The sequence below is a fragment of the Bactrocera dorsalis genome, chromosome 1 (genome assembly GCF_023373825.1).
Source record: "Bactrocera dorsalis isolate Fly_Bdor chromosome 1, ASM2337382v1, whole genome shotgun sequence".
NCBI lineage: Eukaryota > Metazoa > Arthropoda > Insecta > Diptera > Tephritidae > Bactrocera > Bactrocera dorsalis.
In genome coordinates, this window is record NC_064303.1 from 66849132 (window position 1) to 66868698 (window position 19567).

The 19567-nt window shown below is 38.8% G+C and overlaps 1 protein-coding gene across 8 annotated transcripts in view; it reads left to right on the top strand.

The window, feature by feature from the left end:
• The window catches only part of Irs1 (insulin receptor substrate 1), a 276196-nt gene that overhangs the window by 44718 nt on the left and 211911 nt on the right, over positions 1–19567 (top strand). For 7 of the 8 annotated variants that reach the window (XM_049446911.1, NM_001319782.1, XM_049447242.1 and 4 more), the window contains 1 exon segment: positions 4687–5071. In XM_049446911.1, coding sequence (XP_049302868.1) covers positions 4693–5071 — 379 coding nt within the window. In that variant the 5' untranslated portion in view covers positions 4687–4692. 8 annotated transcript variants of the gene reach the window in all.

Consider the following 19567-nt stretch of genomic DNA (forward strand, 5'->3'; position numbering starts at 1 on the left):
AGACGAAACTTGGATTCATCATTATACGCCCGAAACAAAAAACCAATCTAAACAGTGGATTGAAAAGGGGGAACCAGCCCCAAAAAAACCTAAAGCTGTGTATTCGGCTGGGAAAGTGATGGCGAGTGTTTTTTGGGACAGCCATGGAATTATTTTTATCGACTATCTTGAAAAAGGAAAAACTATAACAGGAGCATACTACGCATCATTATTGGACAAGCTAAAGGAAGAAATTTCGAAAAATCGGCCACATTTGCAAAAAAAGAAAGTCTTGTTCCACCAAGACAACGCACTATCTCATACCTCAACAGTCGCCATGGCGAAAATCCACGAAGTGCGGTTCGAACTGCTTGACCATCCACCTTATTCACCGGATCTAGCACCAAGCGACTTGTTTGTGTTTCCTCAACTTAAAACTGCGCTCGGCGGCCAGAGATTTTCGTCAAATGAGGAGGCAATCTCTTTCGTGAACTCGTATTTTGCAGACAAAGACGCCAAGTACTATTTGGAAGGGTTGCAGAGATGGGAGCATCGCTGGGAGAAGTGTGTGGAGTTACAAGGAGACTATGTAGAAAAATAAAAAAAAAAATTTTGAAAAAGTCGCGTGCATCATGGTTAGGTCGGTTATTTATCGGACAGCCCTCGTATATGCTCAACTTGTTTCAATACCATCAATTGTATCGTACACTAAACTAATTTAATAAAAAATATAAATACATATATATGTAAATGAGAAGTGGTGTGTCCCTTGTCAAGGCAACGTTGACCCAGGTGACCTTTGGCGGTCAGTAAGAGTTCCCAAAGGCCATAAGCGCTTCCGTCGCTAGAAAAATTTTGAATAAAGTGTCATGGACGTATTGCCAGTAAACCATATATATTATAGTAAATATATAAAAAAACGGGATTTTTCAATAGAGACGCTACAAAAGTAGACCGATAAGGACAGCAAATGACAACCTTATTTTCCCGCTCTTTTCACATTTCTCTTCACTAAGGTTTGCTTGGAGGATAGAGTCTTGTGTAGAAGTTCTCGCAAGTGAGAAAATTATCTGATTGCCATTCACTTCGGAGTGGCTAGAAACGATTCCTTCACATATGGCTCAAGCAGCTAACGAATTCCGGATTTAAACCAAGTATCCTCTGGGTAGCCAAACAACAGGGTTGTTATGAAAAAGCATCAAAAGTTTCGGATGAGAGACCTCCTTTTGATGGCGACTATGACAAACGAAATAAGGATTACGATTTAAGAGCGTGCACCTGGAATGTCCGGTCCCTTAATTGCGAAGGTATCGCTGCACAGCTGGTTGATGTACTCGTGAAAAGACGGCATCACCGCCGATAATGAGGTTCTTCAACATATCGCTGATTTGTGCCCAGGCCCCGACAGAAGAGAAGGACAATGTGACCACCAACCATAGCGATCATTTTGTGATAGACGGACGACGCGTCTCCAGTGTTCTAGACGTGCGTACGCTTTGTGGTCTTGACATCGACTCAGACCACTATCTTGTTGCAGCCAGGATTCGCATCCGCCTCAGTACAGCAAAAAACGCACGTTAACAAACACAAGGAAGGTTCGAGGTCGAGAAGCTGCAATCACTATAGATAGCCGAACGATTTTCTACTCGACTTGCACTCCTGCTCTCCGAGAAGACTCATCAATAACTCGGTATAAAGGAACTGTGGAACGGTATTTCAAGCTCCTTACGTACAGCTGCAACCGAAACCATTGGTTTTCGGAAAATGCAAAAGAACAGCTGATGCGACAAGGAGAGCCGTGTCGCAGCGGGGATAAAACAGACTGCTTACCTCGCACCGTTACGATCGACCACAACACGTGCGGGATGAGATAGATACCGAGAGACGCATTTGCAGACAGAAAATGAGAAAATCAGTAATGCGTGAGTATGAAGAGCTTGACAAGCTGGCCGACAGGGGTAATGCTCAAAAATTCTACTAAAAAATGCGGCGGCTAACAGAAGGTTTCAAGACCGGAGTATACTCTTGTAGAACTCAAGAAGATGATATAGTAACCGATGCCAAGAGCATACGAAAATTATGGAGGGAACACCTCTCCAGCCTGCTGAATGGCAGTGAATGCATAACGCCAGAAGGCGAACCCGATTCCCCAATCGATGACGATGGAGCAGACGTTCCATTGCCCGACCATGAAGAAGTTCGAATAGCAATTACCTGTCTGAAGAGCAACAAAGCGGCGTGAGCCGATGAATTGCCGGCCGAGCTATTCAAACACGCCGGTGAAGAACTGATAAAGAGCATGCATCAGCTTCTTTGTAAAATATGGTTGAATAAAAGCATTCCCAACGATTGGAATTTAAGTGGACTCTGCCCAATCCACAAAAAAGGAAACTCCACAATCTGCGCCAACTATCGTGGGATAAACCTCCAAAATATCGCGTATAAGGTTCTATCGAGCGTATTGTGTGAAAGATTAAAGCCCACCATCAACAAACTGATTGGACTTTATCAGTGTGTCTTTAGACCTGGCAGATCAACAACCGACAAGATATTCACCATGCGCCAAATGAAATGAGAATCGACACACATCTATTCGTCGATTTCAAAGCTGCTTTTGACTGCTTTGAAAGGAACTGCTTTTATGCCGCAATGTCTAAATTTGGGCGACTCCCTTTCGTATGACTTTTTCAACCTACTTCTGAAGAAAGTAATACGAGCTGCAGAGCTAAACAGAGAAGGTACCATCTTTTACAAAAGTGTACAAATGCTAGCTCTTGCTGATGATATTGATATCATTGATCTTAACAACAGCGTCCTTAGTTCTGCTTTCTCCAGAATGAATAAGGCAGCGAAGCGAATTGGTCTGGTGGGGAACGAGGGCAAGACGAAATATCTCCTGTCAGAAACAAACAGTCGTCGCGCTTGCGACAAGGCACTCACGTCATTGTTGATAGTCATAACTTCGAAGTTGCAGATAATATCGTCTATCTTGGAACCGGCATCAACAGGTGCTACTTCGAACTAATTAGGCAATTGGGAAGTAAAGTCCTCTCTCGACGAACAAAAACAAAACTATATAAGTCACTCATTATTCCTGCTATGTATATGGTGATGACAACATTTGATGAGTCGACGTTGCGGGTTTTCGAGAGAAACGTTCTGCGAAAGATTTACGGTCCTTTGCGCATTGCCCACGGCGAATATCGCATTCGATGCAACGATGTTCTGTATGAGATATACCACGACCTTGACATAGTTCAGCGAATTAAAAGACAGCGGCTACGCTGGCTAAGTCATGTAATGTATTATTACAACATTAGTATATACATGTATTAAAACATGAATTTTATTGAAATAATTTTAAATTCCTTTTTTTATTTAATTTGATTGTACTATGTTATATTAAAACTAGTTTTTGTTTTTTCATGCAATAGTCATGCTACATTTCAAGTAAATTGCTGATTAGACTTTGAGACAATTTCATTGAAAAAGTAGTTCTGAGAAAAATGTGATTAAAGTTCCATAGCCTGCTCAAACTGGTCCAGTTGCCACGACACTAATAACTTCGGAAATAATTTAAATATCTAAATTATCGAATTATGGAAAAATGTTTTTTATAATTTCTAGATTAGAATACCCCCTCAAGTAAGCTAAAACATTTTGAGAAAAATTTAGACAAATTATGAACAGCCTAACAATGATAAAATATGTTAATTCCTAAAATATGGTAATTCCTTGATTTCATCGCTTATTGAAAAACAAAAGGAGGGAATTTTAGTAATGTTTTAAGAAATAAATTTATGTTCCAACAATTGCATTCCAGTTTTTTTATTAATTGCCGTTCATCACACTTTTGTCTAGTTATTAATATCCTTTTAAATTACTGATACTATCAACTTCTTTAACAGAAATATTTAAAGCACTATAACTTCAAAATTTCTTGACGAATGTACAAATTAATTCTAATCTATGGAATCGCCAATTTTAGATTTACTTGAGCGTTGTTGTTTTCCATTTGTTTGTTTCATTTTACGACCTTTCTTTTCTTCCACAAATTTTTTATACTGTTATAGTCCCAACGATTTTCTACATGTGCATACAAGGTGAGTTCCAAAGTAAACAGGATCTTTAAAAAACAGAACTAATGGTTTTTTCGGCAAAATCAATTTATTTTATTCAAAATACTCTCCTTCTGTTTCAATACAGCTTTTTTTGATCACGGATTTTGATTGGCCCACATGTTGATCGTCATTTGAGTATGTCCTCAGGACCACTTTGAAATCGTTGAAACCACTCGTGCAAAAAGCCCTGTTTGCTTTGGAATGCACCTTGTATTATGGAGATTGAACCTGGAGCCAAATATAGAAATCGGGGTGAATTTCTTTTTCATCATCATTAATTATCCAATGGTTTATGGTCTAAATATAAATCACATTTGATATTTCTACAAAAGTAAAATGTTAAAATATGTAGAGCCTTTTATTTAAAGAACAATATCAAATGCGATTTAAAGCAACCGCAAATGTAATATATTACGAGTATATGTGCATATTGAAATACTTCTTAATTCTGCCTTATACTATATATACATTAAAATAATTTTGACGTCTAACTCTAAATATTTTTGATGTTAATTTTGAATATTAGTCGAAGTTATTACTTTAAAAAATATTGATAATAATTGCATACAATTTACTTTATCTATAGGATAAAATGTCAAAACTTATCGACACGAATTATGAGGACGGTTTGATGTTATCTGGATACCAAAAAAAATTGAATACAATGAAAAAAAAGTTTTTTGTATTATATAGAGATACTACCCAAGAGAGCGCTCGGTTGGAATATTTTGATAGCATGAGAAAGTTTAAGTCCGGCTTAGCTCCCAAACGTGTGGTAAAATTAGAGAACTGCTTTAACATTAATCGGAGATTAGATACAAAGTATGACTATGTAATAGCACTTGCAACGAAAGACGGTGGCTTCGGCATGGTTTTAGAAACTGAAGCTGAAATGTTAAAGTGGCTGCAAGCATTGCTTTCGCTTCAACGTAGTATTACGAATAAAGATGATATTTTACTTCCTAAATTTGGTAAGTAACACAAGTTAAGCGTTTATTTATTTTTCTTATTTCAAGACTCAGGTTACAAAAATAGAAAAAACTTCACTGACAAAAGTTGAAAGAGTATAAAAAGAGGTCTCATTTCAAGGCTTAGTGATATTTGTATTTTTCTCTACCAAAACTTTTTGGAAAACATTTTGATATAAGTACATATACATTTAACCAAAAAAAAACTTGTACAGAGAGATGTTTAGATTTTGGAAGTGTCTTTCTCTTAAACTATTTCAGCTGTTAAGATGTAATTAAAAGTAAAAATATACGAATATTATGTATTTTCCTTATTTTTATAAAAGTTTTAACAATAAATCATTTTTGATGTTAACTATAACTAAAAAAATTAAGATATCTTATTTGAATAGCAAAAACAAAAAAAAAAATTGCACTTCGGCAACACTTTGAATGCAGTTATCAAGTAAGCACCTTTATTTTTGACTGATAATAATTTTGTATGGTCAAACTGTATTATTTGTAGTTTTTGAAGAAAAAATGGTGAAAATGGTGGTTTTCTAAGAAACTCATAATGTTCAAAAAGACTGGTGAGGGTGGAAGTCTTGATGATAGTGGAACGGCTGAAAAAAAATTATATGCCCAGGCTGAAAGCAAAGTTTCTCGAGAGTATCAAAAAATCCCCTAAATTATCCACACTGTTTAGAACTTCTTGCTCTCACCCTATTTTAGAGCGTATACACCACGAAACAAATCACACAATAAATATTGCAAAACGTATTATGTATTATATCTAACGTGATAAGGAGATTTGATTTATTTGGATCCGATAGTAATTGATTTGTAAGGAGTAAGGTAGTCTAAGCTCTGAAGGACAAAGATTTAAATAATACTATCAAGCACGGTGGAATCGGCATTGTGTGGTGTGTGGTACCTATGAAGGCGAAAGGGGTGCAGTTGGTGAAAATGACGTCGATAACCTGGTTTTCATCGGAGAAATTTTGTAAAGAATAATGGGAACTGTAATATACAACAGTTCCTTTGAAAACGTAGTCTTTTAGGATTTTTTAAATTTTAGGAGAAGAAAAATATATTCCATTTACATTCTTAAAATTAATAAAACGGCTTTTTTTCACTCCTGGATGCAACTGAAAAGTTTTAATAGTTTAGGATAATGACACTTCAATGACAACCCATTTCGCCGTACAATTTTTTTTTGGTTCACTGTACTGCATGAAATATTGTGAATGCCCTTTATTTTTCGATATATGACGGCCATAGTGTTGCAAACTGGCAACTTACATACGAGCGCTATTTTTATGCTTTACAGTAACTTAAAATTTTCATATTATTTTCAATACTGAATTTACGTGTAAGAGTTCGAAAAAAAAAACAAAAGTCGACGTATGGGTGTTTCAAGATGTCCAAATTGAGCAAAAGTTCTGGCACTAAACATTTCCAAGTAAATACTTGCCTCTTTTTAGGAAGCACTTGAAATGTCGTAAACATACCACTACAACAAGGCACAACAGAAAATTCTCAGTTTTTTTTTTTTTTTTAAATATGTATTACTATAAAATAATAATGACTAAATTTGTTGGCAAAATAATTATGTTAAAATACAAAGTAAAGTATCTTACATAATTATTATAATAAATTATTCAAAGGGATTGGGGTTAACTTGAGGCCTAAATTTGATTGATATACAACAAACAAAAAAATGAAATTTCAGAATGGCTTTGAGATTTGTTTATAAACATGACGAATATAGATAAGATTCTAACGGTGGCTGAAATATGAAATTTCCCATTCAAATGCTTCCGGTGATTTTTTCATGATCAAACGTGGTGTGCGGCGCGGTCTGTCATAAATTTCTAGGCAGTAGTAAGGCATTATTTCCAGGGTTTTCATTTACTACTCTGTAGCAGCAAAATTTCTAGAATTATTGCTATGCTATAGCGGCCGCTCTCACTATGTCGGGAGCCATAGCAAATAACAATGTAAAAGTATGTGCTCCCAACAAAGTGAGAGCGGTAGCAAAAGCAAAATGAAATGCTATGGGAGTAGCGCAGTTTTTCAAACGCTGATTATTTCATCGCTGTAAATGGCGATGCAGCTGCCAATGTGATTTTTTATTGGGACCGTAAATTGTGTATATACGACAAAATTTAACTTTTAACCAAATCCAGCAGACAAATAAATGCATCTCGATTATAAATTAAATAACTTATTCTACACTTTAACTTAGTTGAACACAATTCACAATAGGCGTGTTTTATTTGACCAGCAAATTAAGCTATTCGCTTATTTTGTATGGAAGACTTAGCCAACATAATTATGTAGAGGCATTGCCAGTTCAACGCTTTTTTCATTTACAATAGCGAGGCTTTTAAAAAAAAAAAGTAGTTTGCAATAGCGAGAAACCTCATTTTGACTCATTTTGAAAAAAAAATCAAAATTACAGATTTTGTGGATGAGTATTGAGTTAAAATTAAGACAAATATGAACACTTCTTTTCATTTTTTAGTATTCTACACCTCAAATAAATAAAATAAATATATTTGTATAGAATATTAATATTCTGTTTAAAAATTTTAAATTTCAAACCAAATTGTATATCAGCTGATTGTTCTTGTCCGCATTGCCAACACAATTCATTTTAAGCGAATATATGAAATAAGCTAAGTGCGTTTTATTTGTCCATGATTTAATTATTAGCTTGTGATGGTCAAAAAAAATCTATAATTTTTACTACCCAATAGCATAACGCTGATATGATATAAACTAAATCTAAGAAACAATATAAAAGTTAACCGTTGGAGCAAAAGTCATTATATTAAGGATATACGGCTAGATCTATGTATTCGCTACACCATGGTATGGTTAAGCATACAAGTCCACTTATATCATTGAAATATCATAAATATTAGTCTAAAACCCCTACGTCTGGTATTGTCCAAAGTTCACACTGATTTCCTTAATATTAGGATTACACAAAATTATACTTGATAAAATATTTCCACCCAATTTTATTAAATTAACTCTCACATAAAGTGACATTGTATTTATTTTGAAAATTCTTTATTTATTCTTCCAAATAAATTTCATCCCCTTCAAAGTAATCCCCTCCTGATGCAATGCACTTATGCCAACGGATTTTCCAATCTTCGAAACACTGGTTGTAGTCACTTTCCGAGATGGCCTTCAGTTCCGTCTTCGCTGCGGCTTGAATCTCCTCTATCGTATAAAAACGGTGTCCCCGGAACGGTCTTTTGAGCTTGGTGAACAGTCAGAAGTCGCACGGCGCCAGATCAGGCGAATACGGTGGTTGCGGAATGATATGGGTTGAGTTTTTGGCGAAATTATCACTAATTACGAGGGAGTATGGGATTGTGCATTATCGTGGTGTAAAAACCAAGAATTGTCTTTCCACAATTCCGGCCTTTTTAGGCGGATAGCGTTACGAAAACGACTCATAACGTTCAAATAATATTCCTTGTTGACTGTTTGACCGGTTGGAAGGAATTCATAATGCACAACACCACGATAATCGAAGAGAACAGTCAACAAGACCTTGATTTTTGAGCGACTTTGGCGCGATTTTTTTTGGCCTCGGCTCTCTTTTGGCACGATATTGGCTCAATTGATCGGTTGTTTCGGGGTCGTAAGCATAGATCCAAGTCGCATCGCCTGTTATAATGCATTTCATGACACCCTGGTAGTCGGAAAGCATCGTTTTACACACTACAACGCGACGCCTTTTTTCCAAAAAATTCAATGTTTTCGGTACCAGTCGAAATTTGACGCGCTGGGCCGACTGAGGCCCAAAACATCCTTCAAAATGTTATTGGCTGAGCCTTTCGATATGCCAACTTCATCAGCAAGGTCTCTAATTGTTAATCGACGGTTTTTCAACACCAATTCTTTGATTTGTTGAGGTTGATGGTCGCCCTGGACGCTCTTCGTCTTCGACACGTTCACGACCGGCTTGGAACTCACTACACCACTTGAAAACTTTTTTTTTAGACATAGCCTCATCACCAAAGGCTTTCTGCACCATCCTCAACGTATCTGCAGCAGAAAATTGATTCCGTAAACAAAATTTAATGCAAATTTTTTTGCTCAACAAATTTCGACATCGCAAAAAACGAAAAACTCACTTTTAGCAGCTCACAAAACAACACGTATCTCAAACACTAATGAATATTTTGACATGAAATTTGACATAAATGTGACTGACAGTACTACCAACCTAAAAAAAAAAAATAATTCTCCAAATCCTTCGACGCGCGCAGTTTAAATTCAAATGTCACCTTATTTTTTGGGCACAGTTGAAATAATACTTATGTTGAAAGATTTCACCTATTTTCTCCACCAAATGCATGATTATATGTACCTGCAGTTAATTTGCTAAGATGATGAAACAACCGGTTGAATTATAAGGGTTAAGCATTTCTATCAAGGTCCAAAACAACCGGTTGAATTATAAGGGTTAAGCATTTCTATCAAGAAAATAGTGGTCCAAATTTTTCGGCTTTCATATTCAGCATTGAGGGTTGCGATTTTTATCATTATTAGCGTGGAAGGATTACCTACCCAAAGTCTTATTCCGATATCTTCATTTAAGTTACAATTTATGTTCGTAAACGTGCTGTTTAGCTGTGGTCGGATCATAGGGAGTGGTGTGTTAGACGAGTGAGATTTGCTGGGCATGCAAAGATGGGGTTAGAGTTATGCAGGGACTCATTGCTGGAAATATATTTAATTTATCTGGGTCAATTCTGGTCACAATTTTTTCTCACGCCAATTCTTGCTCGTCGTTGTTGTTTTTAATGGAGTATCAATCCCCGTTAGGATGGTAAGGGTTATCCAAGTTGTCGTCGACGTCATCTAGCGGAGGCCCACGAAACGTGCGACGAGGTCGGACCAAAGGAAAAGGGGTGTTAGCTGAGTGGGGTTGGCAGGGCATGCAAAGAGGTGATCAGTGTCATGCGGAGACTCATTGCATGCAGGACATACATTGGATATGTCTTGGTCTATTCTGGATAAGTAGGAGTTTAACCTGCTACAGTATCCAGAATGAAGCTGCGCTAGGTTCATTCGCGTTTCTCGTGGCAACCCGAGCTCTTCGTCTGCGATGGGTGGTGTTTTGACTCCAAGAACGCCATTTACTGGAAGAGAGTCGGTGAAGGTGTTGATTGCTCCGCTATGAATGGCGGTCAGTGCCTGTCGGAAGTTAGTTGCATCTGAAGATCGGTCGGGCTACTGTTCGATTTAGTCGACGTAGTTAAGGAAAGACCTTTTGATGTTCCCAGGAGGCCGTTCCGCTCCAAGCAGGTTGCTGCAAGGGTGATTTCTACGAAAACATCCTAGCAGGAACTGCTTGGAGAGGAGTTCATTATGCTCCTTAACTGGGAGTATAAGCGTCTCACTATGTAGGTATTAGATGGGAGACATCAAGAGGCATCCTCTCGTGATCCGGAGTGCAGCGTTCTGGTTGATCTGAAGATTCCTCATCTGTGTACCACTGCATACAGGCGACCATATTGTGTGACGTAATTGGGGACAGGCCGGCCTATTGCCTTGTATGTTGCCAACAACGTTTCATTGTCTTTTTCCCATGTGCTGCCGGCTAGCGACTTGGGGATTTTGTTTCGGTTCTGTACCTTGGCGATAATCGCGGTCGTATAAGGAGTGAAGGAGCATAGACTATCAAATGTTACACCTAAAATCTTAGATTTTTTGAAAGTCGAACTCCTTCAACCAGTTCGTAAAAATGGTCGATGTGGATTTGGTGGGGGAAAGTGTGAGGTTCCGTGCAGTGAGGAAACGAGAAAGGTCGGAGATGTAGTTGTTTAGTTTTGAACACATGTCATCAATTCCATTGCCCGACATCAATATCGTACAATCATCTGCGTAAGAGGTTATGGAAACTAGGGTTTCAAGATGAAGAAGTTAAACAGAACGAAGGAAAGGACACCACCATGCGGAACTCCCAGTTTAATTTTTCTCAGTTTAGATGTTTCACCTCGAAATAGTACGGTTTCTGGTTAAGACCACGAACTATATGGGCTTTTATGACGCTAAGTGCTGTGGTGGTGGTGTGCACTTTTCGGAGACTCAGGTGGTAAGTGAAGGTCGGGAGTAGCAAGGCCTCAAGTATCTTCACTACTGGGCAGAGGAGAGTTATCGGACGATAGGACTCCCCTTTGTTGGCGGGTTTCCCAGACTCACACTTACCGACCCAAACATTGTTAACATTGTGTGGGAATTGCTAGCTCGTAGTCTGCAATGGATGTTGGTTTGACTTAAGGTATGTCATTTACGAAGAGGGAGCCCGTGAAGGTATTAACTGCTCCACTCAAAATGGCGGTCGGTACGTGTCTGAAGTGAGTTGTGTCCGAAGTCTGCCCGATGTCGTCGCCGTAGTCATGAAAGTACCTCTTTATGTTCCTTGGAGGCGGTTTCTGCGAAAACATCCCATCAGAAACTGCTTGGAGAGAAATTCATTACATTCCTTAAGCGGATCATACACGCCTCTCTATGTAAATGTTCGACCGGACACATCCAAATGCTTCATATTATAGTCCTCTTGTGCAGTGTTCTGACACGTCTGAAGCTTCTTCGTCTGCGTTTCGCTGTATCCAGGCGACCATATCGGTGCGGCGTAGTTTCAGACCGGCCGTCTTATTGCCTTGTATGTCGCCCACAACGTTAGTAAATCTTTTCATCGTGAACTGCCGTCAAATGTTGCAGCTAAAATTTCAGGATTATTAACAGTGGGAATTTCAATTTCAACGACTTTAATTTTAAGATCCAGTCTACACTCCTCGTCTGGTAGCATCAATATGGCCAATATCGTGCAGTCATCAGCGTGCGGGGTGATAGAAATACCCTTTGGTGGTTGGGGAATGTAAAAAATTAACAGAAATGAAGAGAGCGAACACCACACTTCGGAACGCCCCGTTTAATTCTTCTCAACTTAAAGTTTTTATCTCGAACTAGTACACATGATATCCTACCACTCAGGTAGTTCATGGTCACCTCTTCAACCCCTATGTTGGCGGGTATCCCAGGTTTAAGTAGTGGGACCTCTCTTCTGATTTTCCACACATCGGCTATTTGAAGAGTGGTGGGTGAGCGACAGGTTAAGGACCTTGGTTAGGAAGTTTACTCCCATTGATTTGGCATCAGTACGTTTATTCCATTTGGGCCAATTTGATTTGGAAGTTTTAGCCTTGTTATCGGTAAAAGTGGTGGGCAGTCTCGACATAAGGTTTAAGGTTTTAAAGACAAAAAAAAGGAAATATTTGTGTTTTTTTGCGGCGACATGAGTACTATAATTTTATTAAATTTAATTACATATTATTGTACAACTTTTGAACCATATTAAAACAAATTTTCAATGAAAAATATTAATAGCATGACGCAGATTAAATTGTCCGCGTTATTGGGCCGGTGCGTTCTCCTTGTCAGCGCACACATTCAAAGAATGTGTGTTCAGCGTCGTCTTCTGTCGCGTCGTTGTATAGGCATGACGGTTCTTAGACTTCCCATTCTGCGGAGGTACTTTTTGAAGTATCCGTAACCGGATAACACCTGGGTTGTGTAAAAATCGACTTCGAATATACGGCTTGTCCATGAATCTAAATCTTTTGTAAGCCTGGCCGTCCATCTGCCACGACTTTCAGTGACCCATCTTTGTTGCCATATTATTGTTTCTTTCTTTATTTGTTACTAGCAACCCGCCCCGGCTTCGCACGGAAATAAAATATAAGGCCTATGTCACTCACTGAAAAAATGATTAAAATCGATCCCGTAGTTTTGATTTATTCATTACTGCCCTTCTTCTCCGGTACCACATCCTGTGAGTATTGTGCACTCTATTTTGAAAGTTTTCAGTAATTTTACCAGCAAGCCAGCGTGCCATTGCAAAGTTTAGGTGGATTCAGGTTTCTTAATAAAATAACAGGACAACCTACTTTCAACGCCATTTTGTGAAGAGGGAGTCCAGATGGGTTCAAAGAGTTTAGAAATTCTGTAGGAAAATGAACAGCTTCTTCCAAATGGAGAACAGTATCGACCGAGTAGTATATTTTCGTCGTCGCATCAACCTTTGAAATAATCAAGTTATTTACTTTACCTACTTGTTCGTTAGTTGGTGACAGAATAACTCTTTATTTAAACCAAGATATTGTCTTATAACTTTTGTTATCAATGTGAGGATAGACATTGTTGACTTACTCTTGAATGTTGTCTATCAAAACACATAGGTTTTCTAGGTTAATCCTTCCCTCACTTTGAGTTAATTCTCCATTGCCAACTTTTAGCAGCATCTCTGGAAATAGCCTGTTCTCACGTGAAGATTGACATGTGACCAAAAATTATTATTATTCTTTATTGCTTGGTAAAGGGTGATTTTTTAAGAGCTTGATAACTTTTTTTAAAAAAAAAAACGCATAAAATTTGCAAAATCTCATCGGTTCTTTATTTGAAACGTTAGATTGGTTCATGACATTTACTTTTTGAAGATAATTTCATTTAAATGTTGACCGCGGCTGCGTCTTAGGTGGTCCATTCGGAAAGTCCAATTTTGGGCAACTTTTTCGAGCATTTCGGCCGGAATAGCCCGAATTTCTTCGGAAATGTTGTCTTCCAAAGCTGGAATAGTTGCTGGCTTATTTCTGTAGACTTTAGACTTGACGTAGCCCCACAAAAAATAGTCTAAAGGCGTTAAATCGCATGATCTTGGTGGCCAACTTACGGGTCCATTTCTTGAGATGAATTGTTGTCCGAAGTTTTCCCTCAAAATGGCCATAGAATCGCGAGCTGTGTGGCATGTAGCGCCATCTTGTTGAAACCACATGTCAACCAAGTTCAGTTCTTCCATTTTTGGCAACAAAAAGTTTGTTAGCATCGAACGATAGTGATCGCCATTCACCGTAACGTTGCGTCCAACAGCATCTTTGAAAAAATACGGTCCAATGATTCCACCAGCGTACAAACCACACCAAACAGTGCATTTTTCGGGATGCATGGGCAGTTCTTGAACGGCTTCTGGTTGCTCTTCACCCCAAATGCGGCAATTTTGCTTATTTACGTAGCCATTCAACCAGAAATGAGCCTCATCGCTGAACAAAATTTGTCGATAAAACACATTTCGAACCGAACACTGATTTTGGTAATAAAATTCAATGATTTGCAAGCGTTGCTCGTTAGTAAGTCTATTCATGATGAAATGTCAAAGCATACTGAGCATCTTTCTCTTTGACACCATGTCTGAAATCCCACGTGATCTGTCAAATACTAATGCATGAAAATCCTAACCTCAAAAAAATCACCCGTTATATACGCCTCAAGCTGCTAGCATTTTTAGATTGCAGTTTATTATCTGATCAAATTTTTTTAATATTTTTTTTTTATCTTCCTCATCTAAAAATCTTTTTAAGCGATCTGCTGTACTCTCTAATTTTTGCCTTCTAGGTACGCTAGCATTTATTTCGGGTTGCCCTTGTGACGTGGAGGGTATATCGTCGGCATCTTGTTGTCTATTGGATGCATTATAACTTGAGTTTATATTTTGTTGCTCTGACGATGAGGAAGACAAATCTACTTTCACCCCTGCAATTGTAATATTTAAATTTTCATTGACGGGTTGGGTGCCAAGAGCAACACCTGGTATGCCTTCTATAGTTTGAGAAATGCCACAAAGACGCAAAATAGTTTCTTCGGTTGGAGTGAGCTGATATTTAGAAAATGGGCCACATCCTGTTGCTCGACTCTCAATTTTGTTGTGAGCTAATTTTCTTTTGATTTCGCTCTTCCACTCAGTTATAACCTATAGAAATAAGTTTGTTTTAATTGCAGTTTAATTTTGACTGAAATTTACTTACCTTTTTCCACCCGTTTACATCTTTGTGTGGAGGACCTGAAGCATTAAGCGATTCCGATTGCCATAACGATTCTATTGTCGGTTTATTGTGTTTCGTAAACCCTCTTAAGATATCTGGATTTTTTTCCATAAATTCAATTATGATCGTATTTTGCGTTCTATTCTTATGTTTTCCTACAAAAATTAAGTTAATTACTTCGTTAGAATATAATAAATAAATTCCTTAACTTACATTTTTTCTCAACCGTCTAACAACACACAGAAATATAAACTGAATATTCAAATCTGCTAGCGATTATCTTCTTGTTTTATTTCTGATAGCAAAACCGATAAAATTGGTTTCGATGACACCCAAAACCGATACAAATTCTGTTTCGAACATCAAACCAATAATATCTGAATTCATGACACCTACTGCTTTTTTTGATCGGTTTCAATTCCGATTCCGTCAACTATCAGATTCCACAACACCCCCGAATTACATGGAATTCAGTACGGTAATAACGACATGAATTGAAAATACATACATACATACATACGTCCGAAATTTAATGATGCGAGAGATTCGTACATATGTACTTACATACATGTGTACGTACCGAGTTCTTTCACCATACGATCTAATTCAACACGAATGAGGTGGGATGAGATTCCCACATAACTTCTAATATTTCATTCGGTTGACAGCGAACAAACACACAAACAGTTTTTTTTGGAAAAAGTAGTGCTCTTGTTTAAACAATTTCGGTTAAATAAGAAATGAATCAACTATTTTTTTTTGATGCAGAACGAAAGTAAATATTTCAAAGTTTAACTTCAAGTAAGTTTCATTTTAATCGGTGGATTATTTTATGATGTATGGCTGTGTAAACAAAAAATGTATGGGTTTTTTACCACATTTTGTCCGAGTGCCACGGCCCTTTAATATATTTCTTCACATTATAATGACATAAACCTTCCTCTTCAAACAATCTATCTATTAAAAAAAACCGCATCAAAATCAGTTGCTTAGTTTTCAAGATTTAAACATTTAAGGGGACATAAGGACAGAAAAAGTGACTTTGTTTTATAATATGTAGTGATATTGCGCTCTTGTTATTATCAGTTGACTTCTTTAGCTCCCACAGCTTTTTCCTTTCGTGTACCAGAAGGTTAATTGGGACATTTCCGCTTATAACTAATATTGCATCGCCGGACCCTGTTCGTTAGGCTGATGCAACTCTGAGGGCTGCGGTGCGGTGCGGTGCACTCTGGCCACTACCTTACACCGGTTTTTCTTTTTAAGCACATCTGCTTGAGCTTTCTCTTTTCTTGGCTGGCGCTTCCTATGTTGGCCATTAGTCGGCTCAGTTGAGAGGTGATCTTCGCTGCCTTTCCTGCGGCATGCTGGATTTGTACCCAGAAGGTTAGTCTGGGGTCCAGTTTTACACTTAGGTAGTTCACTGCTTTTTGCGTCCTAAGAATATCCGTTGCAGGCGTTGTAAATTAAGTAGTACAGTCGGGAGCTCTGTAGGGATTATTTTGTGTATTTCTGCAGGGATCCCATCCGGGCTCGGTGATTTATTGGCCTTGATCACTAGCCCTTATTTCGTGTGTGGAAAATAGTGCGTTCACGATGTGATCCATTTTGGCAGCGGTTAAGTCAGATTTCTGTTTATATCATCGCGTAGCTCCACCCACTTTTTCTTCGTCGATGGTGTGATTCAGCTCTCCTTTTGCTCGGCTTCCTGGGATGCGGTTCCTATGCGTCTGAATCTCGTGTAGGATCTGCGAAGGCGGAGGCATGTACGTCTGAGTTGGCCGATATTTTCAGTCCACCAGTAAACTGCTGCTTTATGTTCACTGTGAAAAGCCTTGGGCATCTGTTTGTCGTTTAGGCCTATGGTTTGCTTTCTGATTTGCAGCCATGTTCCTGACTTGTTGCCTCTCTTTTGCGTTTTTGGGCGTTTCTTCGTTTGCAAGGGAATTTCTGGCTTTTTTAGACAAAACTTTTTGCCACTGTCCGTCGTATTCGTATCGTGGTCGCACTGTTTCTTGCGGCTCCACAGGTCTTGTCGCACGCCACATCGAGGTTGCAGACTTAGGGGTCATGATGTGTCTGCTTAGAGTGCCCGCTTTTCTCGGTTTCTGCAATGAGCCAGTTTCTGCGGTAGCTCTTGAGGACGTCGAAGAGCTCGTCTACCTGTGCCGTTCCGTTCTTGACGTCCATGCTTACGTTATTTTGCTTTGCCATCGCTAACTTGATTTGGGTAATGTATTCTTGTTTCGGTGAGCTCTGAGATCCTTCTTTAGTGGCATCTGGGAGCTCTTCCCTTCTCCGGTGCTGCTTATGTGGCCGGAATCTCCCTTGAGGCTGTATTTTCTCCAGTTTTGTCTGACTGTTTTAGAGTGGTGGTGAGTATAGTGGGATGTAAATATCCTACTGCTTCTACGGAGGACCGTCCCGTATTTCTCGTCTTGACCTCCTTTGCTTTGTCGTTCTTTTGTTTCGGTTTTTTTTTTGTTGTTGTTGCGATGTATTCATTTTTTCTAGTGGGTCTCCGCTTCAAGTCGCTATCTCCGCACGTTGTAGCAGTTGCCCTTTATGAACCCCGTGGTTATCAATGCAAGCAGGGAGGCCATGCGAGGGTTAACACAAGTCCTTATGGGACCTTATGTTCAGAGCCAGGTTCGGGCACAAATCAGAAGCTCGTCTCAACTGAACCGGTACGGCCAAAGAAATTATGGAGACGTGCATTGAACGTACTTAAATACCTGCCATGGTTTTATCGATACAGAGGTGAGAGCAGTATTAGCCTGCTAGCCATTTCGGTAAGATGTCACTCTTATCCACTGAGGTGATAGAATACTGCCCTCACCAGCCCTTTGTCAATCTGATCCGTTTCGGTTTTCCAGTACGTCATAATTAGAATCTTACTGGCCTCAATTCTGCCATGGCTTTATCGATACAGAGGTGAGAGCAGTATTAGCCTGCTAGCCATTTCGGTAAGATGTCACTCTTATCTACTGAGGTGATAGAATACTGCCCTCACCAGCCCTTTGTCAATCTGATCCGTTTCGGTTTTCCAGTACGTCATAATTAGAATCTTACTGGCCTCAATTCTGAAAGTTCTCGTTTTCTGTGCACATTTGGTGCTAGACGTTGTATTGCTCCACCCACGAGAGGGTTCTTCCTCCGTGCAACTCCGGTGGGGGCTGTAGATGCTTATTTAAAAGCGGCATCTTCTCGCCTCCTCACGGGAAGTTCATTGAGCGCGTGAGGCGTTTTGAGCAAACCCTCTCCTGCAGCTCTTGGTCGGGGTTGCGTATTACTATTCGCAGCTAACCTACTTAGCTTTAGTCTTAGTATTGACATCAGCCAAGAAGGTATATTATCAAATAAATATATTTAATAATAAATAGTATTTATTACAGGCGAGCTGTTACAAGTGCCCATAATTATCTGTTCCGCCTGCTTCATCTCCCTACGATTTGATTGAAACCCGCGATTAACGTTGAAACCCGCACAACTCAGAAGATCAGACAGTTTATGTTTTTAATTGAAAATTAGAGTTCGATTCCATATTAGGTCAATAGAAAGAGAAACAATAAACATATACATAAGAGGGTAAGTTTCCATCAAATTTCGTAAAAGAAACAATTTATTTGCACATAAAAAAAAGTGAATTTTTTACATAAATTTTGAGGTTATATGAAAAAGGTTTTGCTACAAAAGTTATAAATAATTTTATTACACACAACAGTCCCAAATATTATTTTCTTTAGTATTGGTAGTTTCGCCAGAAATCGAGATAAACCCAAAAAACCTTAGAGCTGCAGCCGCAGAGGTCCGCACCAGCAAGTAGCACCTATGAGCATAAAAGTTTGAACAAGTGGGCGTGGCCCGCTTCTAAAGGTACAACAACCAAATTTACCAAGCCCAAATAACGGGTGATTTTTTTGAGGTTAGGATTTTCATGCATTAGTATTTGACAGATCACGTGGGATTTCAGACATGGTGTCAAAGAGAAAGATGCTCAGTATGCTTTGACATTTCATCATGAATAGACTTACTAACGAGCAACGCTTGCAAATCATTGAATTTTATTACCAAAATCAGTGTTCGGTTCGAAATGTGTTTCGCGCTTTACGTCCGATTTATGGTCTACATAATCGACCAAGTGAGCAAACAATTAATGCGATTGTGACCAAGTTTCGCACTCAGTTTACTTTATTGGACATTAAACCAACCACACGAATGCGTACAGTGCGTACAGAAGAGAATATTGCGTCTGTTTCTGAGAGTGTGGCTGAAGACCGTGAAATGTCGATTCGTCGCCGTTCGCAGCAATTGGGTTTGTGTTATTCGACCACATGGAAGATTTTACGCAAAGATCTTGGTGTAAAACCGTATAAAATACAGCTCGTGCAAGAACTGAAGCCGAACGATCTGCCACAACGTCGAATTTTCAGTGAATGGGCCCTAGAAAAGTTGGCAGAAAATCCGCTTTTTTATCGACAAATTTTGTTCAGCGATGAGGCTCATTTCTGGTTGAATGGCTACGTAAATAAGCAAAATTGCCGCATTTGGGGTGAAGAGCAACCAGAAGCCGTTCAAGAACTGCCCATGCATCCCGAAAAATGCACTG